The following is a 27,129-nucleotide window of genomic DNA, read 5'->3' on the forward strand; positions in this document are numbered from 1 at the left end:
GGTGAGAACTAGGAACCTGCCAGGTTCCTCCCAAGTTTCTGTTGCCTCTGTACAAAGACACCCCTGCCCAGCTGTCAGGAGCAGGCAGGAGTGGCTGATGGGCCGGTACGTAAAAGGCAGATATTTATACACTACGTACGGGCTAATTGGAAACAAACAGCCAGCAGAGCTGAGTGACAGGTCAGGCCGGTTTTCCTCTGTCAATTACCCTGGCAGTTACCACACAGGTGCGAGCACGGACAGACTTCCTGCTCCATTCCCACAGAACTGCCTGCTCTCTTCGGATCGGACGCTCTCCAGAAAACCCTGGAGTTGGCGGCACTGTGATCCCCGGACTCCAGCCCTGGTGGCGGCCATGGAACGGGACAGCTATCTGGTAAGCTTGCTCCTCCAGCTCCTTGCAGAGCCAGCAATGCAGGGAAGTAGGCTCCCTGAGATTGGGGTTTAATTAATGAGTTGCTTTCATTGCATGTGAGAGGTAATTTCTGTGGGGGGAACCTGGGTTTGTTCTTCTGCCCTCTCTAGGATGTTCCTCTCCAGGCAGCATGTTTGTAACAGATGGGAGAATTCAGTGGGGTAGAGAGGGAATCACGACTTCTGGGTTCTATTCCCTGACACCGACCATCACTGCTCCGTGCCTCAGTTTCCCCATTGGTAAAAGGGGCAGGATAATAGTTACCTTCCTCAGAAGGTGCTTTAAGGCTTAACAAGCGTTTGCCAAGCAGATGGTGGCATTGTGCTAGGGAAGGGGATCTTAATTTTAACTCGGTGGCATTGACTTTTCATGGTGAAATAGACCAGGGCCTCATGGAAGTGCAAGGACCAGGGATTAGGCCAAATGCTCTGCTAGTGTAAATTGACCCTGCTCTGGCGAAGTCACCGGAGCAGCACCAATGTGCTCCCACAGGGTATGTGGTCCTGTGTTTGGTACAGAGAGGCAGTGCGATCCAATAGACTGAGCGTGGGGCTGGGAGCTGCGAACTCCTGAGCTCTGCTCTGTCCCTGCCTGGCCTTTTGCACGTCACTTTAGTGCCTTTCTGTGCCTCGGTTTCCCCATCCGTGCCATGGGGGCAATATCTCAGAGAGGTGCGAATGCTGTAATGTGCTGTGTAGTGTTATCGCAAAGATTTTGAGACTCTACTGACCTATGGCACAGGGAGGAGCTCTGCAGTCCTGCTGTTCGTTTCTAATTATGATTTTCACCCTCTTAGCAACCAACATCCAACCATAGTCTCTCCTCTTACTGACATTTATCCCTTTCTGTTTGGCGAACAGTGATTGCTGTCTCCTGTGCACTGTACCGAGGAGAAATCACCAGCCTGTTTGGTTTAACAGCTGCATCGACTTTGACTGATGCACAGTAAGTTCCTTGTCATGGTGAAAACCTCTCTGTCTGTGCCCCGGCCTCAGCCCCGGGGTGTCGGCCCGGCTCTGCGGGTGCCGCTCCTGAGCCAAGCTGCGGTGCGTGCTTACTTGGAGGAAAGGGCAGCTGGACGTTGACTGGGAAGGTGCTGAGCTGCAATTATCACTGTGCCCACCCCACCCCTCTCTGCACATGGACAGACACAGCCCCGTGCTCAGGGGACGTGTTCAATTTAACCAAGAGAAGGTTGTGGGGTGGCTGGATCATTAGGACCAAGCTGGTGCTGAACAAATAATGAGCTCTGCTCTAGCAGGGAAAGGCCCAACACGAGCCAGTGGCTGGGAGTTGACGAATTCAGACTGGAAATAAAAGGCAGGTTTTAACAGCGAGGATAATGAACCCTTGGAGCAGCTTGCCCGGGGGTGGTAGGTTTTCCAGCATGGCCATTTTAAAATCAAAACTGGGTGTTTTCTAAACAGTCGGCTCTAGCTCAGACAGGAACGAATGCAGGGAAGTCCGAGGGCCTGCGCTAGGCGGGAGGTAGATGATCACAGTGGTCCCTTCTGGCTCTATAACCGATGACTCTATGATCCCAGGGCGCGAACCATCCCCTCACTGACCGCACTCACCCTCCTTAGTGCCAGTGCAGCAAGTACACCCCTCCTGTGTGCTGGGGAAGGACTGTGCTAATGAGGGATGGCCACTCCTAGAGCTCCCCGGGGCTGATGTAGCTTCCTGCTGCCCGGTATCAATCCCACAGTCTGGCCTAAACTGAGTCCAGCTCTAAGTGATGTTGGAAGCCGAGGGGAGAACAGCTGCTTTGCAAAATCAGGCCAGTCATTTGGGCACCCACATATCGAGTAAATTACCTAACTTCAGGCACTCACATTTGGCAATTTTGGCTTACCCTCTAGTTGAGAAAGCATGGACCTGGGAGTCAGGAGTCCTGAGGGCTGATCTCAGCTCTGCTGCTGACTCACTGCAGGACCTTGGGTAAGCCCCTTCCCTGCTCTGTGCCTCAGTTTCTCCATCTGTAGCGAGGGTGGAATGGTGCTGATTCCCTTTACGGAGGGCTTTATGGATGAGGGGCTTGTCTCACTGGCTTGCAGGAATCCATTTCTGACCTGCTCCAGCTGACCCAACACAGAGCTAAGGTTTTAGCGTTGCAGAATGTCCCTTAATATGTCAGCATTATTCCCTTCTTTGTGCTGGCATCTTCTAAAGCATCTGGTCTCTAAAGAGTCTGACCAGCTTTCAAAGGGGAAAAGTCACTGTGACTGATAGCCTTGCTCAGAATCCTAATGACTGGGTGCTAAATAGACCCTTGCCTGTCCCAGGGTATTTGACAGCATCAGAGGAGAAATCCAAGATACCATTGCAGAATGAAGCATGCTTGGTTTTGCTTCATCACACCACAGGTTTTGGTTCATTATAGACTGTCTCTGTTCTCACCTCAACTTCCTCCTATGATAGTGCACGAGACGGGATCATTTGTTTATACTCACAGTGGGTGAAACTCTGGCCAGCACAGGGCCTACTAACCATTTAATACCATCCAGAAGATGCAAGTGAGGCATAAACCTTGCACTGGCTCTGCAGTGGGAGGAATTTTGCCCATTGCTAGACAGTCGGTAGTGTCATCATTACTATGTTAATGCACTATTCATCAGGCACCAGCCGTGCTATGCAAACGCACAAAAAAGCCAGCCCCTTTCCACTCTAGCTCAGAGAAAGGCAGATGAGTTCAGAGGCTAACAGCAGGTTGTGTGATGATCGGGGGAATAGGAAAGAAGAAGCGCAGATATTTAGGCAGCTCGTTTCAACTAGTTCAAAACCGCATGTGTTGTTTGGTCTGCCGCTGATCTCATTCCTCTCAGGTGACTGCTACTGAAATGATTCCTGTGACTTTCAGTTTCTGTTTGTTTCACTGTACCGTAAGACCCTGTGGTGGTGTCCTTTCATTTTTGATTAAACACCCACTGGGAAGGTGCAGACAATTTCTCACTGTCTCTTGCATCTGCCTTCCCGTCATTGTTGGATTCTGAACACTGGGCTTCGGTCCATGCTGTCCCTCTGCGGTGTTAGGGACATGGCAGACTGTCTCTCACTCGCAGTCTTTAAGTCAAGATGGGATTCCTTTTGAAAAGATTCACTACTGCTCAAGCAAAAGTTCTGGACTGAGGCAGGAATTATTGGGTGAGGTTCTCTGGCTTGTGCTGAGCAACAGGGCAGCCTGGATTTTACCATAATGGTCCCTTCTGGCCTTAACATCTATGAATCTATGGTGCTGACGTGTTCCAGTTTTAATTCAAAGATTAAAACTGGAGATGGACAAATAGTTAATAAAGTGCTGCCTGTGCATATCTCCCCCCACCCCCACATCCCATCTCCATCAGCAGGACACATAATGAGAATCAATAACTGTCAAGAAATCGGTTCGAAAAGTATCAGGAAATTCAGCAGAAAATTACTCTACCAGCTCTACTTCAAACCTATTGGGCCCGATCCTCCACTGAGTCGAAGGCGCTAGGCAGATTGACAGCAGCAAGGATCTGGCCCATTAGTTTTCTAGCTTCTCTCCTTATTGTTTCTATCCCAACGTTTTGTGCATGATTCAGGCCCTGCAGCAGTGACCTCAGCAACACGTTTGGCTCAAACCACGCACACACTTGTGCATTACTCAGCACACGTTTTCAGTGGCCAGCAACTCTCACTCCATGTTGTCTGGGTGACAGAAGACAGCACGAGCCCCTTGTGCTGCTTAAGTCCCACTTAAACCTTCCTTTGCCTGGTGCTCAGAGATGACCATTCTTTGCTCTCTCTGGATGTCTGGTCTGGCCACAAGTCTCACCTCCAATGAACGCAATGAGATGATACAGGAACTCTACCCGAGCCTTGCTCATGGGACTGCAATGAGCTCCAACCGTGCAGCTGAGCATGGACCTTTTTGAAATTCAGGCCCCTGTTGCTCCTGGTTAGCCACACTGTTCTGGGGGAGGATCTGAGAAGGGAGGCTGGTTATTTCAGTGAAAAGAACAGGAGTACTTGTGGCACCTTAGAGACTAACAGATCTATTGGAGCATAAGCTTTCGTGGGCTCCAGCCCACTTCATCAGATGCATAGAATGGAACATATAGCAAGAAATATTTATACATACAGAGAACATGAAAAGGTGGAAGTAGCCATACCAACTGTAAGAGGCTAATTAATTAAGATGAGCTATTGTCAGCAGGAGAAAAAAACCTTTTGTAGTGATAATCAAGATGGCCCATTTTAGACAGTTGCAAGAAGGTGTGAGGATAGTTAACGTGGGGAAATAGATTCAATATGTGTAATGACCCAGCCCCTCCCAGTCTCTATTCAAACCCAAGTTAATGGTATCTAGTTTGCATATTAATTCAAGCTCAGCAGTTTCTCACTGGAGTCTGTTTTTGAAGCTTTTCTGGTGCAAAATTGCCACCTTTAAGTCTGTTACTGAGTGGCCAGAGAGGTTGAAGTGTTCTCCTACTGGTTTTTGAATGTTATGATTCCTGATGTCAGATTTGTGTCCCTTTATTCTTTTGTGTAGAGACTGTCCAGTTTGGCCAATGTACATGGCAGAGGGGCATTGCTGGCACATGATGGCATATATCACGTTGGTAGATGTGCAGGTGAACGAGCCTCTGATGGTGTGGCTGATGTGATCAGGTTCTACGATGGTGTCATTTGAATAAATATGTGGACAGAGCTGGCATCGGACTTTGTTGCAAGGATAGGTTCCTGGGTTAGTGTTTTTGTTGTGTGGTGTGTGGTTGCTGGTGAGTATTTGCTTCAGGTTGGGGGGCTGTCTGTAAGCGAGGACTGGTCTGTCTCCCAAGATCTGTGAGAGTGAGGGATCATCTTTCAGGATAGATTGTAGATCTTTGAGCTTATGCTCAAATAAATGTGTTAGTCTCTAAGGTGCCACAGGACTCCTGTTCTTTTTGCGGATACAGACTAGCATGGCTACCACTCTGAAACCTGGTTATTTCAGTGAAATTAAAAATAGGTCAGCCCCAGGCCACTCCGTGATGTGCCAAGTCCTGTGGGAAATGACAGTCAGGCAAATTGCCGTTGTTCTCCTCCACTCCGGGCGTGTGAAAGCCTCTGGAGGGGCACAGGTAGGAAGTGACATCTCTGCTCCTCTGCATGTTTTGGGGGGCAGGGCAGAGAGCCACTCATTGCCCACCTCTCTAACCCTGCTGGGAGTCCTGACTCACAGCTGGCTCAGTCCTTGGCAGCTCACCGGTTGTGCTGATGGTGCGGGCAGGTGAATGCCACTAGGGACCAGCTGGCCAGCAGCGATGCTGAGGTCACCACGGCAGCAGTCGCACATAGAGACTCTGAGGTCAGAAGGGAGAGCTGTGGAGAAGGACGGGGCCTCTCTTCCCTATTGAGGGAACAACCCCCAGTGTGCTGCTGGCTCTGTCTGGGCCAGGGTTAGTCCCCCCGGCCTCATGCAGATGCTTAGCTCATGCACTGAAGCATGAAGCTTGACTGCTCTTATTGCTGTTAGCTTAGGACCTGCCCATCGCTTCCTGAAGTCAGCAGGAGTCTTTCTAGTGATTTCAGTGGGTGGTGGATTGGGGCCTCAGTTGCCTGTATGTGTTACTGAAGGAGGCAGTGTGGTCTGATGGGACTGAAAGCCCGGAATCCCAGAGGGCTCTGCTCCCAGATCTGCGACTGACCCCTGGGTGGGCGGGGCGAGTCCCCCTGGCTAACATTTTAAAGGGTGACCAGGCAAGTTCGGGGGCTCAGTTTAAGGAGGTGCTAAGCACTCACAACTCCGGCTGGAGCCTGTGGGACCCGTGGGTGCTCAGCACCCCTGGCAATCTGGCTTTGGTGCGTCACGCTGAGCACTCAAAATTAGCCGCGGCTTTTAAAAGCGTTGACACTAACTCCTGTGGGCCTCACTGTCCCCACCAGTGACGCCCTGGCTGTGAGCCCTTGGGGTTGGCCATAGGAATGGTCATGACATGAGCCATGCTTTAAAAACCCACCCACAATCTCTGAGTCCGTGCCCTGGTGTGCAGTGAATTCCGCGGGCAGGGTAGGCACTGGGTGAACCAGCAGTACTGCTGGGTGCTGTACGGAGACTGCCTGTGTTCTGGGTGGGCAGCTTTCACTTGACCCTTCTTCGTTTTGTGTCGCTCAGTTTAATCCCCTCGACTTGTTTTTAAAGGGCCAGCAAGACCCACAAACATCACACGATACGACCAGACTTAAGGGGACTTCAGTCAATGGCCTTACTCAGCCATGTAACATTGGAAGAGACCTCTGTGTGGGGCCTGATCCCAAGCCCATTGAAATCAAGGCTAAAGGGGAAAGGCTCCCATTTAGATCAAGAGGCCAGACCAGGCTAGTTCTCAGGTGACGTACTGGGGGCAAAAGACATATCTGGCTTCAAGACTAAGCTTGAGAAGTTTATGGAGGGGATGGTATGATGGGATAGCCTCATTTTGGCAATTAATTTGGCAATTGGTCTTTGATTATCAGCAGGTAAATAGGCCCAGTGGTCTGTGATGGGATGTTAGATGGGGTGGGATCTGAGTTACTACAGAGAATTCTTTCCTGGGTGCTGGCGGGTGAGTCTTGCCCACATGCTCAGGGTTTAACTGATCACCATATTTGGGGTCAGGAAGGAATTTTCCTCCAGGGCAGATTGGCAGAGCCCTGGAGGTTATTCACCTTCCTCTGCAGCGTGGGGCACGGGTCACTTGCTGGAGGATTCTCTGCAGCTTGAGGTCTTCAAACCACAATTTGAGGACTTCAGTAACTCAGACATAGGTTAGGGGTTTGTTATAGAAGTGGATGGGTGAGATTCTGTGGCCTGCATTGTGCAGGAGGTCAGACTAGATGATCATAATGGTCCCTTCTGACCTTAAAGTCTATGAGTCTATGATGTGCAGGGCAGGGCTCAAGAAGGAGACACCCCCTCATTTTAAGTGTATTGCGTGAGTGGCGTGAGTAGAGCAGGGCAAAATGTTTTGGCCGAAACTTTTTCTGAATTTGTGTTGTTTTTCACTGAATTGTTTAAAAGAAACAAACAAAATAAATGCCAAAAAAGTCAAAACGTTTTGCTGTTTTGATCTGCAAGGATTTCTGGGTTAGAAACTTCCTTCAGTTGTATCGAAAAAATGTCAAACCGTTAAGAAAAGCTAAAAACCCAAACGAGATACTTCGGTTGGCCCAGAATGAGGTTTTTTTCCAACGTTATGATGATTTTCAGGTCGACCCAAAACATTTTTATTTTTATTATTTTTCTGAATTGGCAGAGAACTGACAAATCAGTCATTCACCTTCTGCAAGTGGTAAGTGTAGGCAGGCCTAGAGCCTTTCGTGATATTGTTGTGCTCCACCAAAGAGGGGAAAGAGAAAATAGTCTGATTGTAGGAGGGGTAGGGATATCTGTGGTGCCTCAGCCAAGGAAGCTAAACATTACATTGTTACATTACATTGTTACATTGTAACAAACATTACATTGTAACATTGAAGGTATTGACGGAGTCTGTAGGGAAATGTGACCGCCTTCCAATGCACTCATGAAATAATCTGCCATATCCATAGCAAACTGGGCAAAACTAGGCCAAATAAAATACTGAATAAGAAAATTCAGCTGGAATCAGGGTAATATATTAACTGCATTACAAGCTCTTGTGATTTCATCGTGAGTCTCACAGTGTTGGGTGGTTTTCTTCAAGCCCAAGCTCCTGCAGTCATGTGAATACACCAGCATCTCAGTTTTCATTTTTTTTTTTAAAAAGGAAGTTCGTGATTGTGGAGAAAAGCTTGAAAAAGTGACCCCTACAGGGTCTAAAGCCAGAGGGCAAATGGAAGGAACTCCAAAGATATGAATTTCAGCTGATCTCATTACTTTTTGGAGCCTGACATGATTCTTGAGTGTTTGGGGTTGGCAGAACTGTGTTAAGTGCTGGCTTCTCCGGGGGCACGTCCCTTGTTCATGGCATACACCCTTCCTATGTTGTGTAGAGATGGGCATAAGAGAAATCCCAACGGCCATGATTCAGGCCCAAACCTAACAGCTCAGGCTCACTTCCATCGCAGTGATGTATCCAACGCCTTTGAAAAGGTTAGTGCCCAGGATCTCTGATTAAACAATGGCTGCCTGCCCTGATGATGGGACAGTTCTGCCTTCTTTCACTGGCTGAGTATTCTCCCTCACTCAACACCTCGCTGGGGAAGCGGCTGCTTTGGGACAAGCCAGATCTTTCCAGGTCTGTTGCTTATGTCATGAATTAAGGTTTTGAGAGAGTTTCAGTGGGACAAATCATAAGTAAGCACTGAAAATGAGTTGACCCCCCTCAGGAGACAGATACCAAAGGATATAGCCCTTGCGTTTTTCACATGGAGAAGGAACTATGAACTCCATGTTTAAACTCAATGTTTATGAGCCGCAAACATCTGACTTGCTTCCCCTTTGCACATACAATATGAAGGGGCTGACTCATAGCAAGTTCTGGTGGTTGCTGCACCATTCCTGGGCTCTCTCACTGCACAAGTGACATTTTCTTTTTGCAAGTTCTCTGTTGCATGTGATGTTTTTACTGCTAAAATTAGCCAGAGATTTAAAACAGAAACCACATTAGCAGCAAAAACAACGTTTATTCTAAATGCAAAGCTCAGGCTCTCTCCAAGGAGAAATGGGGGAACATGGCACACGTATCTGGATTAAATTAATAAAGCACTCAGGAGAGAGGAATTTGAGTAGAGGAGATAAATATCCGGTCCCATGTTCACACCGATCAGTTGTGACATAATCGCAGAGCAGCATTCCAGGGCTCAGGAAGTTTCGGGCTTGGAACACCAATTATGAAATGTTACTAATTAACAACTGGAAGTTACATTGGCATTTTCTGAATGAGTGACTCAGAGGACTTATATAATGATAGAGACTCAGTTTCCAAACCTGGGTACATAAATTGGGGCACCTAATTCCTCCCCTGGGTGCTCACATGGACACTGAGGCACTGTTCGGGGAACCAAGCCACCCGCGCCTGAGCTGAGTACCAAACGTTCCATCAGATGCCCTGAGCTAGGGGATCAGCTTGGAGAATTTGTTTGGCAGCCTCCAAAAGGAGAAAAACCAGAATGATGCAGTGTGATTCTTTGCAAAGATGCTCAGTGTTTTTCAACTCTGCAAGAGCTCTAGGGCTTTCTTTGCCTCCATAGGCTGGCCCATTGTACCCTGGAGGTACATGTGCTGAGATGTTCGGCTACCAAAGCCAGCCAGCTCCGTCAGGAAGCCATGTTACTGGGATTTCCTGACTGCGTACATTGGCTCTTGCTTCATGAAGGCAAGTCTTCTAGTTGTCCCTGGGCACCCAGCCTGGCCTTTGGGAATCTCCAGCAGATTGTGTGAGTGACGGTGTGTTCTTTACCTACAGATCAGACTGGCTCTGCCAAACAGCAGCCTCCTTCCCAACCCTTATGCCGCGTGAGCCAGTCAACCCATCGCCACCCCGACTGCACGTCCACGAGAAAGGGTCCGTGGGAGCAACTTCATGCCGTGCGCTCCAGAGTCTGGACTGGCTCCACCAGGATACGCGGCTTGTGACAACACAAGTAAGATGGGTGGGGCAGGTCTCTTGGCAGCTACAGCTACTGGGAAGTCCTTGCTTCCTGGAGAGGTTGGGCATGTGCTTCCAGCCAGCCCTGGAATTGTGAGCTCCAGTGGTTCATGCATTAGCTCCCGCCACCCTGGGAGAGCTGACTGGGAGATGGGACTAGATGGTGCAGTCTCATATGGACTGCTGCCGGCGACTGTGTCCTGTCACCCCGACTGGCTAAAAGGAACAACCTCAGCAGGAAGCTGGCAGGCTCCCTGCGGCCTGTGGGATGCTGTGGCAGCAGTGGTAGGAGGGGAGGGAATGTGCTGAGGTGCACGTTATCCTCCTGCAGAGCGATGTGTAAGGGGTGTATGTTACCTCTTTGCACTCACTTAGATGCCTGTGGCCTGGCTCTACCAACGTGTGAGGGAGCCAAGCCCCATGGCAGGCAACCCCAGCTAGCGTCAGGAGCTGTACTCACAGCACCTTGTGCATCACCTCTGCACCTGGCCCCGGGGCGGGGTGCGCCCTGCTTTTAGGAAGGGGGAGGTGACGCGGATGGCCTGTACATCCTGCCTGTGAGAACCAGGGCTTACACTAAAATTACCCGTAATGGGGACAACGATGGTATGGGCCAATCTAGCCTGGAGGCTGCCAGTTCAAATCCAGCCCACATCTGCCATGACCGAGAGCTGCTGTGCGGCGGTCTGTGTGACATGCGTTTCTGGGTCCCAGAAAACGCTGTGGTGAGCAGCTGGGCTGTCAGCCTCAGCAGAGGGACCAAGGAATGAAGGTGCTAGGAGAATGAAGCCTCTCTCAGCCCTAGCAGCAGCCTGGGCGCATTGTCAGGAGAAGCCTTGGGATGCCTCTGCCCAGACTGCTCTAGTCACAGTGGGAAGCAGCTAGCCTGGGATCCCTGGGCTGTAGTGGGAATGGTGTGTGCTAGGGACACCTGCTTCCTCACCTGTCAGAAATGACATGTGCCTGCTGGCGAAGGAGCCAATCGCACATCCCCAGACATGCCTCCGTGGGCCTAGGTAACACAGCTGCCATGTCCAAAGGGCTGAGCATCCCTCCTCTCTGTTGGGGAGGAGCTTGGATGGGAATGTCTCTGCAACCATGTGCACTAGTGACTGTGTTTCTGTCATCCCAATCCCCAGTGTCCCCAGCGGCAAGGTGCAAGGTCTCGTCGTGCATGGGCCAGAAGAGGCTGGCGCTGATCCTTTGCATCTCCTTTCTGATAGTCCTGCTCATTGCCCTCATCCTGCTCTGTGAGTCCTTTCCCCTTCGTTAGCCTCCAGCAACGCTGGCATGTCCTGGGGTGCAGGCCAAGTTCCTGCGTCCATCCAGGGGCTTGGCCTGCTGGGGGAAATATGTCACCTAGTTTGGGTTTGGGCAGGCCAAGCACAGCTACTGGCCTGCCAGCCGGGTTCTGGGACTAGAAACGCCAACAGGAGGGAAACTGACACCCTGAAAAGAAGACAAGTACTTAAGGGCCTGATTCAAAGCTCATTGAAATAAATACAAAGACTCTCACTGCTTCCAGTGGGCTTTGGGGAGCCAGAAATGAAAGCCATGTCCCCATTCTCACATTCTTTAACCTGCCCAGCATATGCTACCTCTGGCCTGTCCCATCATGCAGCGAGACCTAGGTCTGAGCTGTAAAGCTTGCGTCAGCACCCACGCCCCTAAAGTTCAAGGCTGTTCAGGTTTGGCCCATTATAGAGGGGAGCATGGGCTGGGATTTTCTGACGTGGGTCCGAAGTTCCCCCGAGACTGAAGACAGTTCAGATCTGATGTTCCACTCTGGGCTCAGCTTAATAGACATGGACTAGAGATTTATGGTCCGTATTTTCTGTGTCACATACAACCTCTTGCTTTAACATCATTTATTTGAGACTGATAACAGACTAGGAGGGCGTTCATTAGGAGCTCAGCTGATCCCCACTCCTCCTGTCAACTCCAGCCACAGCCTGGGAGCTACAGGCTCGCCCCTAATGGCACTGTCTGGCTGTCAGAAGGAGGCAGTGCAGCTGCAGTGCTAAGGATGTGATTCCTGGAAAGAGGGCCCAGGCGGTGGGATGCCTCCATCCTTCTATTTCTTGAGTTTTCCTGACATCTGCTAGACACCTGGGAGCAAAGAATTTCACTAGGAAATTAGAACAACATCCTACTCTCTTTATGGCCCTTCTGTCTAGTGTTTTAGATGTGACATGCACCCAAGTAATCAGAGGCAGATGGTTAGATGTTTAGATAAGCCCAACACTTTCCATTTCCTGCAAATATTTTCAAGTGTGGCCACAGCTATCAGCACAGTCCCTCCTACTCTGAGTTAATTTCTGTGCCAGGAACACAGCCAGTGGGGAATTAGTAAGAACCCACCAAATGGAAAGGGAAAAATCAGCAGAGACAGGAAAGATTTTACAGATAATGAAGAGGTTGTTTTTTAAACTCCGTTGTCAAATCTAGCTGCTGGTTTTCCTTTTATCAGTTGCATTATTGAGCCCCTGCAGTATCAAGTGGATTTAGAGCATTTTTACTGGGCGAATATTTTGCAGATGCAAATTAAAACTGCGTGAAGTGAGAATGGATTTTGAATGGGGCTGAGTCAAATGCAGCAGTTTTGGATTGCCAGGGACGAGGGTGGGGATCAGGTGAACTAGAGATTGGCCTAAACCGAACTCTGGATCTGACCTTGAAATCCCAAGGGCAGAACCCCGGCTCAGAAAATGCCCAGTCAGGTTTGGCCCAGAACAGCCTGAGGTTTGAACTGTGACCCATGATCCAGGCTCAGACACTGCATCCAGTGTTTGGGCTGGGCCCATTTCTGCTGTGAACTCTTCTCTGGGTGTCGACCATGTGGATTCAGGTTCTGGAGGTTTCAGAACGAGTTTTGTCTGTGTCCAGTTTTCCAGACAGTTCCTCATGGAGGGCAGGGGTTGGGGCGGGCTGTAGCACTGATATGGGGGCAGGGGGATGAGTCGACAATCACTTGGTTTGAGTGTGGGGGCACTGGAGGGAGGGGCATCGGGCCGAGTGATCCTGCTCTTCACTGCTTGCAAATAATGGCAGGATTACCTTGGAGCAGGATACCATGCGAGGGGGATTGCGCCTTGGGAGCATCCTCTCCATGCCCCTCACTGGGACTTTGGAGCAACCACAACAGTGACTGCTCCAAAGAATCCAGCCCAGGTTTTGCTTGCTGCAAATAAATGCCCCTGCAGCTAGCGCAGGTCTGGGAGTGCGACCATGCCCCAGCTGGGGTGCCTGGGGTGAAGGAGCTGCCGGGCCCAGGCTGGAATTGGCTGGCAGGAAATATCCCCTCCCAGTGCAGGTGACCTCCCCCCCACGACTGTCTCCAGCTCTCCGGTGTGTGTTTGCTTGCAGTCCTGTTCTGGCGGTCGAACACCGACTTTCTGTACAAGGAGCCGGCTGAGAGCTGCAGCCACCAAGCCGTGCGCTGCGACGGGGTGATCGACTGCTCCCGGAAGAGCGATGAGCTGGACTGTGGTAACACACCTGGGACGCAGGGTCCCGCGGGGTCAGGCTGCTGCTTTCATCCAGGCCCTGCCTTAGGGCCTTGTGCTCTGGGCTCTGAGCGAGCCCCCGACGTGACCAGGTCCCTGGGGCAGGAGTTTGCACTGATGCCAAAGATGGCACAAGGGCCCGGGGCCCGGGAATGCTGAGACCCCCCCGACGTTCAGGAGCTGGGAGGAGCTGGGGCCCCTGGCGTGAGAGGGGGCAGCGGCTGGGCCGGCAGGGGGTAGCCACGGACCTGATTTTTGCTCTCACATGTTGGGCAGTGCCTGAGGCTAGTGCAGGGGATGACTCTGGTGAGGCCTGTGTGGGGTTAGCTGGTGCTCCCAGTTCCCAGGGGGATTCAGAACTGGCACCAATTGCACACGCACGGCACTCCCGACAGCCCCGCAGGGAGGCCAGGGCTGGAGGGGACAAAGAGGCTGGGCGGGGCTCTTCCTGCACTCGCTTCCAGTGAGGCACGTTGGCCAGGGCTGCCCGGAGGACGCTGCCCCTGCCCCCTGCTGTCGCCTGGTGCTGGGGTGGAGCTCACTGTCACACTGCACATCGGGGTTCTCCTCCCCCCCTCCCCCTCCCGGGGCCTGGCACCTGTCGAACTCCGTCAGCTCAGTGGGGCGGCTCCTGATTTACGCCTGTGGGCAGGAGAGGGGAATCAGGCTGGTCATTTGCCAGCTTTTGTGCATGATCATGACACAAAGGCACAAGTTCAGTCCTGGTGCAAGGGGGCTGGGCTCTTTGCCGGGCCCGGGTGCCTGTCTAAGGGTGAGCTGGAGCTGCAGAGCTGCCTGGAGCCCCTGCTGATTCTGCCGTCTCCTTCCTTCGCGCCTGCAGTGCGATTTAGGTGGGATCAGTCTCTGCTCCACATCTACTCCAGCACCGAGAATCAGTGGCTGCCTGTCTGCAGCAATGCCTGGAACGACTCCTTCTCCAGGAAGACCTGCCAGCAACTGGGATTTCAAAGGTAAGTCCCCAGGGACGGGCGTGTTTAGTTAGTGATGGGGGACGGAAGCCAGAGAAACCCAGCCCACGCCCAAAATGACCTGCTCCCGGGCTCCTCGCATCCAGGGGCAGCTTTCCGAAGGCACGAGGGAGAGTGAAGAGCTCAGCCCCAAGGCACTGCCACTGGGCCCCTACCAGCCCTTTGTCCTTTGAAAATCTCTCCCACAACCATGGGCGCCAACTTATATGGGCTCTTGGAGCTAAAGCCCCAGGAATATTCATAATCAGGGGCTCTGCTCCACCAATATTTGGAAATATTAGATTTTTCCCCCTCCCCGGAGTTTCCCTGCTTGAATGTAAAGAGAGCACACAGCATGTCTCTCTCTCTCTCTCTCCTTTGCTGCTGCTGCCGGTAGCCTAAGGGCTGCAGCATTAACATAAGAGGAATGTGCTAACTGCTGCTGAAGCACTCAGGAGGGGGAGGGGAGTGGAGGGGGCCTCCCCTCCCCTCCCGCCCTTACCTGGAGGAGACACAAACGGGCCAGGAGACAGACATCATTCACCTTAGCAGCAGTTGGGACTTCCATGAGTGTTTGACCCTATGATTTTTTATTATGTTTGAGTGTTTGACCCTATGATTCCCCCCCTGCCCCAGCCCCAGTCCCAGCCCCCCAGTGAGGCACAGAAGGCTGCACAGGGGAGGCAGGAAGCCACATGTGAAGGCAATGCCCCCTCCCCCAGCACCCACCAACCCACCCGCCACAGGAGGGATGGGAGAGGGAGGCTTCCTAGACCTGAGCAGCTGGGGGTTGGGTGAATTTTATGACACCCTGCTCCCCCACCCCATAGCCAGCCACCACCCTGCCTACCCCACTTCTGCCCCATGCTGGGCAAGGGGCAGCTCCATCCCCCATCCACAGTGAAGTTATGGTGAGGGGCAACATGGAAGGCCACCTGTGCCCCCCCCCCCAGTACCCATCATAGGGGAGGGGAGTGAGCTTTCTGGACCTGAGAGGGGCTCTAGGAGCATGTGCAGAGTGTGTGTGCCATGGGGGGCAGGAGGGGACCCTCCCCTGGAGCTTGCTGCTGCCAGTGGTGGTGATGGGGAGTCCTCTCTGGCCCTAGCCCTGGGGCAGCCTGTCTGCACCCCAAGTTCCTCATCCTCAGCCCTGCCTCACTCCAAAGCCTGCACCCCCAGCACCGAGCACGCTCCTGCACTGTGAACCCCTTATCCCCAGCCCCACCCCAGAACCCTCACCTGAGGGGAAAAACATGCAACTTAAATTTGGTGGTCAGTTTGGAGTATCATTGTATTTAGCACAATATTTGATTATTTTACACCCTTCAAAGTATGTAACTGGTCGTATACAGGTGTTTTCTCTGAATACTGTGTGCCTCAGTTTCCCCAATGCATTTCTTAAGGCTCTAGATGGTGGGATAAGGGGGTGTGATTGTTGTAAAGCCCTAGAGGGCCAGTGTGATGCTGTCTGCACAGAGAATGGCTGACACCCTGTCTCCAGGCAACTGATGGCCTGGGCCACTCTCCTGCAAGGTGCCAACTGAAGGTGTTGGAGAACAAAGAGATCAGGTGGCCTCCTAATGCTTGGAAAAGAGACAAAGGCCAGAGGAGGGAGTGTCAGTGCCTGTGCAGACTTCCGGGAAGCGCATGGTGTGGAAGGGGATGCTGGGATGCTTTGGAACAACTCCATACAAAGCCAGTCAGGACTCTGGGGGAGCCTCCTCTCTGAGCAGACTGTCTCCAGGGCAAGAAGCTTACACCTTCCTGGGTCTGACCTCGGAGCATTCAGCATCCCCTTCCACACTGTGCACTTTCCGCAGCGAGTCTGCCCAGGCAGGTCCTGGGGCAACCAGAGGTCCCTGCACCCCAACTCCGCAGTCAGACGTGACTCTCAGCCAGACAGTAAAACAGAAGGTTTATTAGATGACAGGGATACAATCTAAAACAGAGCTTGTAGGTACAGAAAACAGGACCCCTCAGTCAGGTCCATCTTGGGGGGCGGGGAGCCCAGACCCAAGTTCTGGGCCTCTCCCGATTTCCCCAGCCAGCTCCAAACTGACACTCCCTCATCTGGCCTTTGTGTCTCTTCCGGACAAGGAGGCCACCTGATCTCTTTGTCCCCAACACCGTCAGTTGGCACTTTGCAGGGGAAACTGAGGCACCCACACAGTATTCAGAGAAAACATTAAGAACATACCCACTTTGTCACAACAGGTGCAACAAAATTTAATACCGTATATTAGGTATTAGTAGGCAAGTGCTGCTTCTGACTTTCCACTTTTAATTGACCCTTGTAATCTTGTGGTGCTGACGCATTGTAGCTTCATTTTATATCAGCTTACAGGGTGAGAGCGGGGGGGGGGGGGGACACCACCATTTTGGGCCCCACCAAAAATTTTATTTACCTGCCGCCTATGCCCACAACGGCTTCCGGTCACCAGGCCCTCCCCCCTCCCTTGCCATTGCTCTGTGGTTGCTAGCTGCTGAGGGTTGCATGGACTCCTCCTGTTTCTCTCTGCACCTTCCCTGTGTGGTGTTTGCTAAGTCACCCCTGGGGTTTGCAGCCAGGGGAACCAGAGCTGGGAATGGCAGGGAGCGGAACTGATCCGTGCGCGGCTGTTATTGGAAGGGGAATCAAGGGGCTTGTTTACAGTGGGAAACCCCCGTGTAGCTGTCCCATTGCAAACTGCCCCCAGTGCAGACGCACAGCACCCCTGCAAGAAGTGACTTGTACTGTGCAGGTTACCCAGGTTGTTTACACAAGCAATGGTGCAAATAACTTTCTACACTAGTGCAGTGCCTCTGTACTAGGATTTGCATCTGTGTGGCTAACCTGTCAGTGCAGCGATGCAAAAATCCCTGGGATAGACCAGCCTTAGGTCTAGTTCAGGGGTTCTCAAACTGGGGGTCGGGACCCCCAGGGGGTCGCGAGGTTATTACATGGGGGGGGGGGGTCGCAAGCTGTCAGCCTCCACCCCAAATCCCGCTTTGCCTCCAGCATTTATAATGGTGTTAAATATACAAAAAGTGTTTTTAATGTATAAGAGGGGGTCGCACTCAGAGGCTGCCGTGTGATGGGGTCACCAGTATAAAAATTTGAGAACCACTGGTCTAGTACAACCCACGTTAGGATCTTTGCCCCCCTCTAGTGGCTGGTTCACGTCAGGCTACTACAGCTGCCAGCTACTGGGTCTGTCTTCACTGCACCTAAACACCCGCAGCTGGCCCAGGTCAGCTGACTCAGGCTCACGGGGCTCAGGCTGTTGCATTGTGGGGTAGATGTTTGGGATCAGGCCGGAGTCTGGGCTCTGGGACCCTGCGAGGGGGGAGGGTCACAGCAATTTTTAGCCCTGCAGCCTTCGCTCCGCAAGCCCAAGTCAGCTGAGTCTGGCCAGCTGCGGCCATGCCACGGATCTTTTATTCCAGTGTAGCCGTACCTTTGAGGCCCTTGCTGTTTGCTCTGGGGGCCTTGGGTTCCAGCCCCTCTGGTGACCCAAGCAGGGGGTTGTTATAAACGCACAGTGGGTGAAGACCTAGGTTCTAATGCAGACTGGGGGACTCGTGAACTAGCGCTTTGTGGGGTTCGAGTGCCAGGGCCACATCGCAGTTCAGTGTGAGAGGCAGCAGCGGAGGGGAGATGCCCCTCTCTGGCCTGATTTTCCCATTGCTGAGCTAGAGTTAAGGAAACCTGGCAGCATGACGTGTCCTGTCTCCTCCCAGCATGTCTCACACGGAGTACGTGCCAGCCTCCTTCCCTGGCAAAAGCCTCACTGTCACCAAGGAGCATCCCACGATCCAGCAGAGTCTCAACAGGTAATGAAGAGGATCTGTTGCCTTTTCCCTGCTCCTCCCCATGTCCCCTTGTCCGCTTAGAGCCCCTCTCTGCCCACGGCACTGGCTGCATGGTCCCCTCTGAACTAACTTGGGAAAAGGCCTGAGTTCGCTGTGGACGCCGGAATGAGAACCCTGCTCAGTGCAGAGTGGTCAGCAGAGCAATACGATGCTGGCTTGCCTACAGGACGGGAGCCAGGGATGGGCACCAGAGATGATTAGCAGCCTGGCAAGACGGGGCTCTTTGCTTTAGAGAGGAGACGGCGGTCTGTCGCTCTGGCCCAGGCTGAAAGCCCTGCTCAGAGGGGGACACACGAAGCCCCTCCACCATGGCAGCTTTTCCAGCAGTTCCAGGAAAGGGAGGGGAGGCCTGTGGCCGGAGCTCTGCAGGGGTTTGATCCCCTAATGGGATGGGAGTGCTAATGGGCAGAGGAGCAATCTGAGCAGTCTCCCGTCAGCTGGATTTCTGAGAGAACCGTGAAGTGCAGTTAGCCCCTGTGCTCGTTCTGCAGCGGGAACACGTGCCTCCAAGGAAAGTCAGGGCAGGTCCGAGCCTGCTGGAGAGTGGCCCATGCTTTAGCAATGGCCCACGGGTGCCTGGTGCTTAAGGGAGCTGAAGCACCTTGGAACAAACAACTCTGGTCTCACTTTACACCAGCGTAAATCTGGAGTGGCTCCAAAATAGTCAGCCCGTGTCTGTCTGCTACTGTGTGCACCTGCCAGGGATGGGGCTGCAGCTGCGAGACAGAGAGAGGCAACCTGAAGGGATTTTCTAGGGAGTAAAGGGGAGATGTGATCCTGTAGAGAGAACTCCCATTCCCCTTTACTGAGCAACAAGAGAGCATCTGTGTTACTTACATGCTGGCTGAGCAGGTCAGGACGGGCGGGAGGGTGAAGGACCATCCACTCGGACTCTTGCTCTTGTGTTGTCTCAGCGTGGGCCCGTGTTTGACTTTGTCTCTTGTTTGTTTTGTTCTCTCCTGCAGCTCCAAGTGTCCCACGGGAAAATACGTCTCCCTCCGATGCACAAGTAAGAGGGAGCATTTACCATTGCCATAAAGCATAGACGTGGTGATAGGAGAGCTGGGTCTAGAGCGGGTCTCGAAACCACTCAAAGAACTGGTGTGAAAATGGTTTGAAATTGTTTTACTGGGTTTTGAAAATGTTGCCAGATCCCAGTTTCTCAGCAGTTAGTTGGAAAAGTGAGAGAATTTTCATCAAACTTTTCAGGGTTTTATTTTTTTTATTGAAAATTTTCATTGAAAATTCAAAATTTAACTGAAGTTCACAAAATTTTGATCAACTCAACTGATCTCTTGTGACATCATGTAAACTGCCATTTTTCTTTATCAAAGTTTTACACTGTTTGATTCTTTCTTTCTTTCTCGGCCGACTGAAAATATCAGTCTGTGCTATTGTCTATTTATGGGCTCACTTTCTGTAAACGTATAAAAGTAAATACTAGGGGCCTGTCCCTAGAACTGGTCATCTATCCTACTCTACTCATCTCTGTATCCACCTACCTGTCTGTCATAACTCACGGGTTTTTAAGGTGTCTGTCACTGATAGCTAAACAAAAAAACCCTTTTCTTACCCCTCCAGCTCAGTGGAATATATATTACTTAGCATAATAGCTACCCTATTTCACTGTGGGTATAAGTAATGGCCCATGCAATTCAAAGCCCGCAGGGGTCGGATAGTCCAATTGTCCAGCTGGATTGTAAAAGTGGAGGCTGAATGACTTTAGACTCTCCTCCCCGGCATACAGCCAGCATTGTACAGCTGTCTAGGGTATTACTGGGTTCTCTTTGCAGTTCCACTGAAGCAGAAAGCCACTGCCACAGCTGGGGGCAGGATATTGGAACCGATGGGCCACTGATCTGGTCCGCTGTGTTATCCGTGAGCACGTTTTGTCAGGTGTGCGATCTGTTAGGTGATCCTTGGCCTGATTTTCCTGTCAAAGCACCTGACAAAGCTAATGGACCTTTTTGAGTTTCCCCTCAGGCTTCCATGGGGAAGATTTGCCTCCTCAGCTTGTTTCTCTTCCTCCAGGCTGTGGACAGAGGACTTCTGGCCGGATCATTGGGGGGAACGAAGCTTCGGCGAGTAAGTGGCCCTGGCAAGTTAGTCTCCAGTATGGGCTGAGCCACATCTGCGGGGGGACAGTCATTGATACCCAGTGGGTGCTGACAGCTGCCCACTGCTTCTTCATGTAAGTGGTGCTCCTGCTAACTGGCTGTGTTGGCTGCAGCCAGCAAGGGTTGGTTTGGCTGCGGCTGGTGAGGGAAAGGCCTAGATGAGGAGAACCGGAGGAGGTGGGAATTATCGGCAGCCATGTCCCACTCTCGGTCACAGCGTTGAAATGCAGACGGATTCTGCTGGAGCTTGAGTCGCTCTAGATCAACGCTGATGTCACCCGGGATCCCTCTCCCTGCTGGGACTTTGGACACGAAACCGGCAGCTGCACCACAAGAGCTAAGGCAGAATTTCCACTAGCTGTCAGCCACTAGAGGGCAGGATCACAGCTGTGTTCCAGCCCAGGCCGGCTCCTGGAGCAGCTGCAGCTCTCCAGCACAGACCAGCAGCCGATCCTTGCACAAGCGCCCGGCTTATATGTAATTATTGTAAGGTGGGAGCATCCGCGGCTGGGGGTGCGCAGACAGAAAGCCAATAGCAAACACGCACATCGGGGCCAATGGCTGGAATAAGAAATCAGCATCCATGCAGATTGTACAGCCGAGATCTGTGCCGTAGATAAGAGAACGGGGAATTAAAGCACTGACCTGCGGACCCGGACCAGGCTCAGACATAAGTCCCGCTTGGATTAGGCCGAGCGACCCAACCCTCGATCAGCATGGTGGAGACGTTGGTAGGGAGCAGGGTCTGATCTGAACAAAACAGGGAGAGGGCTTTTTGTGCCAAGTTTTTAACTCCCGTCCTTGAAACGAAGTGCTGGAGGGAGGCTGGAGGCTGGCCTGAAAACCCAGCCATGTGAGAAGAACAGGGGGCTACCAGAAGCTCGCTGAGCGCTGCCAGAAGTTGCTGTTGATATCTCTGTAGACAGCGGCGTTCAGTTCTAATCTGCTGGCCCCTGAGCTGGGCGTGCAGTAAGGGCACTGTGCAGAATCCCGGTGTGGCGATGGCACTAGGCAACGGCAGATTCCAGACCTGGTGTAAGAGCTGCCCCTGCGCTCGCCTGGCCTGGATTGGGCCATTTGCTGTTCAGGGCAGTCACTGCATCACCCCCCCCTTTCTGCGTCTGCCTAGGAACAGCGTGAAGATCCTCAACGAGTGGAAAGTGTACGCTGGGGCCTCCGACCTGTTCCATCCTGCCAAGGGCATCCCCACCGCCCAGATCATCATCCACTCCAACTACAGCGACGACCACGACGACTACGACATCGCTCTGGTGAAACTCGCCACGCCCTTAACGATATCAGGTGAGGCTAATTCCCAACCTCCTCAGGCTGGGAGCTGCAGGGCCGGTGCATCTGCTCGACTTGGCCCGCCAGGTGCTCCTGTTCCTGGGAGCGAGGAAGGACTGACAGGGAGCTGGCAGACGTTTCAGGGGAGAAGAAACCCCTTGTCCCACTAAGTGGGAGAAAAGAGCTAGTATAGTCAGAATCCAGTACCAGGCGTGGCCTCTCCCAGCGATTCCAGATCTGAACGGTGATTGTTCTAACTGCCGTGCCAGCACTGCCATCTGGTCTGGTCCCACCTGCCTCACCCGTCATAACCAGAAGCGGGAGGTTGTGTGTCCAGAACTCAGGTGTCTAAGTTGTTGTTGGTGCATGAGGCAGAACAGACTCCAGCACCCTCTCCCAGAGCAGCACCAGTTCCACAGGCCAGGCAGGGGCTAAGGCATCTTTGGGCAGTGGAGTCTGACTCCAAGCCACATGAAGAGCAGGGGCGGAGGCAGAGGCTGTGGGTAAGAAGGTGCTGGATTTACACAGGCACTTTTCTGACTGTAATCAGTATAAGGCCCAGCCATGTGCACAGTGCTGGCTACCTGCAGCAGGCTACAGAGTCAGTGGGGCTTTATGCATGCAAAGGGACCCTCTGCACATCGGTGGCAGGACCGGGGCTGATAGCTGTCACCGGGCAGACAGGAGGATGCTTGCTGAGCCTTCTTGCTTGGCTTGGCCACCGTGCGGCTGTCACAGGGTGGCTGGCCCTGGCTCCCTTGTGCCGGAACACTTGCTCCCCTTTGTCCAGAGCGGTCAGTGGTGCACTGTGGGATAGCTCCCGGAGGCCAATACCGTCGATTGCGGCCACACTAACCCTATTCCGATATGTTAATACCGATATTAGCGCTACTCCTCTCGTTGGGCAGGAGTACAGAAACCGATTTAAAGAGCCATTAAAATCGATATAAGGTGCCTCCTAGTGTGGACGGTTGTGGCGTTAAATCGGTTTTAGGCTCCTAAAACCGATTTAAACGCCTAGTGTAGACCAGGCCTGAGGGAAAGAGCTGGTGAATCAGAGCTGCCTGAGCGAGGGGCAGGTGAGGGCTGCCGGGGCCGGGAGGTCTCTCATGGGGGAAGGCAGGGGAGCAGCAAGACGGGGTTTCCGGCTGACCTTCCCACACCAGAGAGAGCTGAAGGCGGGGGAGCAGCGGAAAATGTACCCGCTGGTATCCGCATGCTGGAGAGCTGAAGCCAGGGGAGCAGCGAGGGGGCGCGATGGGTGCTCCCCGCTGCGGGTGATCTCCCCACAGAGAGGCGGGGCAGAGTGGGTGCACTCCAGCCGGAAGGGCTGGGGCGGCTCTCTGGCTCCGGGACACAGGAGGGCTGACAGAGTCTGGTGTGGCGGAAGATGCCGGAACATGGCATGTGTTACGTCAGTGGCTGAGAAGCTGTGTGATTTGAAGGACTACTTGCCCTGGGGTGATATAGTGTAAACAATCCCTTTGCTTTTGTAAAAAATCAGCCCAAGGCAGGAGAGCCTGGCAGAGTCTCCTTGGGTTACCTGAGAGGAGAAACTGAGGCAGATGCACCAGTTCTGCCATGGCCTGCCACAGGAGGGCACTCCAGGGGGATCACCCGTTGACAGATGGTTAGTGGGACAAGACCCGACTTTAGTTCCTTCGGAGGACAACACTCCCTGTGGAGGCTGCTGGAACACCAGTGACTGCAGCTGTTCCCTGGTGCGTCTCAGACTCACTCTTTCCTTGTTTGGTGTTTTCCTGTCTTCCAGGGCAGGTCCGCCCCGCTTGTCTCCCGATGTCTGGCCAGACGTTCCGGGCTGGGAGGACGTGCTTCATCACTGGCTTTGGCAAAACCAGTGAGGACGAAGGTGAGAGCGGGGACTGAATCTGACATCCCTTTGGGGAGGGGCCACAGGCCTTGCTGTGACCTCAGTCCAGCCGGGGGGCACCGTGGGGGAGCACTGAAAAGGCAGCTACGCATAGTGCTGCGGAGTATGGGGGGAGCCAGAATTTTCAGCCTGGGCCAATGACTCTGAGTGCCTCAGTTCTGGGGGGCCCAACCTGAGACCTGCTGGTCCTGATTCTCAGAGGCGCTGAGATGCTGTTGCTGGAAGTCCAGGGGGGCTCAGCACCTCTGTAATATCAGGGCCCAGCAGGTCCTGATCTGAGGACCCCCACGATGAACTTGCCTAAAACTGGTGGCCAGTTTTGCTAACGTGACTTTAATCTGTGAAGCCACCATGAAGATGTCTGTGAGAGGAAGCCCAGTGATCTGAATTATGGAAACGGGGCATGTGATTTCAGAGACTACCGTTCTGTGGGCACGGCTAAGAGCCAGTGACCTCCCTATTGTGGGATTCTGTAGTGCAAAGAGCTCATTCGCCATTCAGTGCAATCATACGTTACAGCGACCCCTGCGGCACCTTCGCTTACGGCTGTGATGTGCCGGGGGCCTGCAGCGTTTGATCTAGCGGTGACAGCAGGTGGCCAGGGACTCGCTCTCGGTGTGTGAGCCCAGGGCACTGCTTCACCTGTCCCCTTTCTGTCACTGTTCCAGAGAACACCTCCCCAAAGCTGCGGGAGGCGGAAGTGAGCCTGATCGACTACAAGATCTGCAACAGCAGTAGCGTGTACGAAGGCGAGCTGACCCCCCGCATGATGTGTGCAGGGTACTTGCAAGGAGGGAGGGACTCGTGCCAGGTGAGGCTTCTGCCGGTGTTAGTCTGGAAGGGCCTGCAGCCCTGGGCAGGGGTTGGGGTGGGCACCATGTTGATCCACAGACACCCCCGTCTTAGAACAGACGTGTGAATGAGCTGCTCCTGGAGACGTGCTGTGTCCTGGGCACTGCACCTGGTGGCACCTCTGGAGTGTGCACCGGCTGTGCAGTGACCTGAGACCTCTGTGCAAACCGAGTGCACGGTGGGGTCTCTCTTCGAGTTCTCCTGACTCTGCCTTCCCGCTCTAGGGCGACAGCGGCGGCCCCCTGGTCTGCGAGGATAACAGCCGGTGGTATGTGGCCGGAGTGACGAGCTGGGGAACTGGCTGTGGCCAGAAGAACAAGCCTGGGGTTTACACTCAAGTTACAGAGCTCCTCAGCTGGATTCACAGCAAAATGGAGGTGAGCTGGTCTCAGGACTGAGCTCCAGTGCGGAAAAGCGCCTGCCTCTGCTCCATGTGTGCAGGCGAATGCCATGGTCACCCTGGGCGAGAGCTGAGAATTCCAGATGGCTCCCAAACAAATGTGACGGACCTTGGTGGCTTGACTCTTGTGCTGCAATTGCCATCAGCCCCAGGTCCCTTGGCAAAGCACACGCCTCACCTCCAGGTAGTGCCCTGGCTTGGGAGCCCCTGCTGAAATAGAGGCAGCAAGAGGGGAAATGAGGAAAAGTGTGAACACTAGATCCTCATCGGGAGTTAATGGGTGAAAGCCTCATCCCCTGCAATGCTAAGTGGGCCAGAGTCTGCTCTTGATCCCACCCGTGGAACTCCAGAGTGATGGTGTCGAGCTCAGGGGAGTTACCTGAAGGCAGGATTTATCCCATTGTCTGTTGTTGCAGACAGGCTGTTAGGCAGGAAAACAGGGTTTGGGCTGCAATAACGCCGCAGAGCCGTGGGTTCCAGGCTGGCCCAGGCAGCCGTATTGAGCACCGCCTTTCCCGGGGCCCGGCCTGCTCACTGTGGGTGTTACAGATCCCCTGGCACGTCCCCAAAGACTGGGGCTTGACTCGGTGCCTTTTGACCAAAACGACCCTTCCCCGCAGCACCACTCTGCCTCTGTGCCGCTGCCGATGCAGAGGATTACGGCACCACTCTGCCTCTGTGCCGCTGCTGATGCAGAGGATTACGGCACCACTCTGCCTCTGTGCCGCTGCCCTTACAGTTGTGGTGTACCACAACTCCACTGACACTAGTGGGAGCTAGGCTGTGTGGCACATGGAAGTCAACACAACTCGGGAGCAGGTCGCTCCCCACACCCATGGGTGCTGCTTGAAGCTTTGGTGTCTCCTGTCTAACCTGCGCTCTGCTACCCTTTCTCTTCCCAGAGTGAGAGTGACTAAGGACAAGACGGGCGCCTAGTGGGGCTGTGGCTTCTCCTGCTACCAGCTCCAGGTGCAGCGAGATCCTCTGCGCAGTTCTGCTGCCACAGGGCAAAATGCCAGTGATCGCCCTTCGAGCACGGACTGGCCGGAGGACTATGACTTGGTGCTGCTCTGAAGCCCTGAAAACATGATGCCTCCAGAACATCGAAGTCAATTCATGTTGCCAACAACCAAGATGGGAAATATAAGCAGAATATCAGGGGAAACGTCCCGGTGGCGAGAACTGTGAGCTGGTGAAATATTTTCCCAAGGGAAGTGGCCGAAGCCCCATGACTTGACATTTAAAACTGGACTTGACGAAGCACTTGAAAATATCCTATAAGGCACAGTCCTGCACTGACGGGTCCCTTCTGTCTTTAAATTATACAGTTCTTGTTGTCTTGTACATAGAAACGTCAGGCCTGTTTCCTCCAATCCTTCGTGTCAGAACCCGGGGGGGGGGGACGGGCAGGCCAGTGCCGCAGGACATGGTACTGGAAGGGAAAAGGCTGAAACTCACACGGTTCAGCCCCTTTGCATTGTGCTCCTTGCGTTACAGTGGCCCACGCTTAGGAGTAGGTGCTGCACCAAGCCCTGGTCAGAGGCAGAGGCTGCCCTGAGGAGCTGCCTGTCTAAATGGACACAGGCTGGGAGAAAGGAAGGACAATGCTCCCCAGAGAGGGCCAGTGACTTGTCCAAGGTCCCTGGGGGTCAGTGGCAGAACCAGGTCAGCCCAATGCCTTAGCCCCAGGGCTGCCCTTCACCATTCCTGCGGGCAGTAACGTGTAGCTCTCCTGTCAACGTCCACACGCAGCTGCCTCTGCAGCTAACGGCCTGTGTCATTAGAGCCTCTCGCAGTTGTCAGGGGAGGGGATTTGAACGGTTTGTTAATGAGTTTTTTTGTATCATGTAGAAATATCTGATGGTTTTTTTTTTTATGGTTTCAAAATGACCTGCCCAGGCAATCCAGCTGGTGTCTGTCCCAGCACCGCTGCCCTGCACCCCGCTGCTGATGTGGAGGTGGACTGCTGCAGTGCCAGATACAACACAGTGTGTGTCCTGGTGGACAGGATTATACACACCAGCTGGAATTCGGGGGAGGAAATCTGTGACTCCTGGGGAAGTTTAGGAGCAGAGGAAAGGTAGAAAATTCCAGATATAATGGGAGCTGCCTTAAAAACACACCAAGCAGCTGCCTGGCCAGAAGCAGCCGTGTGAGTGAGTGCTACGTGGCAGAACCCAGCGTTAACAATGTTAAGTGTTCCAAAAGCATGAGTCGGGCCCCAGAAACCATGAGATTTTTACAAATAATCAGTGTTGGATTCTGTTCCTTGGCTATCTGACTGTTA

The 27,129-nt window shown here is 53.1% G+C and overlaps 1 protein-coding gene across 2 annotated transcripts; it reads left to right on the forward strand.

Annotated features, from left to right (window-relative positions):
* The first annotated feature begins 273 nt into the window (after nt 1-273).
* Nucleotides 274-26,138, forward strand: TMPRSS13 (transmembrane serine protease 13). 2 transcript variants are annotated; one of them, XM_044997214.1, is made up of 14 exons: nt 274-376; nt 1,276-1,360; nt 9,787-9,964; nt 11,109-11,219; nt 13,336-13,458; nt 14,317-14,446; nt 18,164-18,256; nt 19,261-19,304; nt 20,327-20,486; nt 21,542-21,714; nt 23,471-23,569; nt 24,259-24,401; nt 24,667-24,819; nt 25,745-26,138. In XM_044997214.1, exons 3-14 carry the CDS (start codon nt 9,904-9,906, stop codon nt 25,757-25,759), a joined length of 1,305 nt encoding a protein of 434 aa, XP_044853149.1. In that variant the 5' UTR covers nt 274-376; nt 1,276-1,360; nt 9,787-9,903; the 3' UTR covers nt 25,760-26,138. The 2 variants fall into 2 exon arrangements, with proteins under 2 accessions (XP_044853149.1, XP_044853148.1); XM_044997213.1 differs by lacking the exons at nt 274-376; nt 1,276-1,360; nt 9,787-9,964 and having other exon boundaries at nt 10,957-11,219.
* Nucleotides 26,139-27,129: the final 991 nt, after the last annotated feature.

The sequence above is a fragment of the Mauremys mutica genome, chromosome 22 (assembly GCF_020497125.1).
Source record: "Mauremys mutica isolate MM-2020 ecotype Southern chromosome 22, ASM2049712v1, whole genome shotgun sequence".
NCBI classification, from domain to species: Eukaryota; Metazoa; Chordata; order Testudines; family Geoemydidae; genus Mauremys; species Mauremys mutica.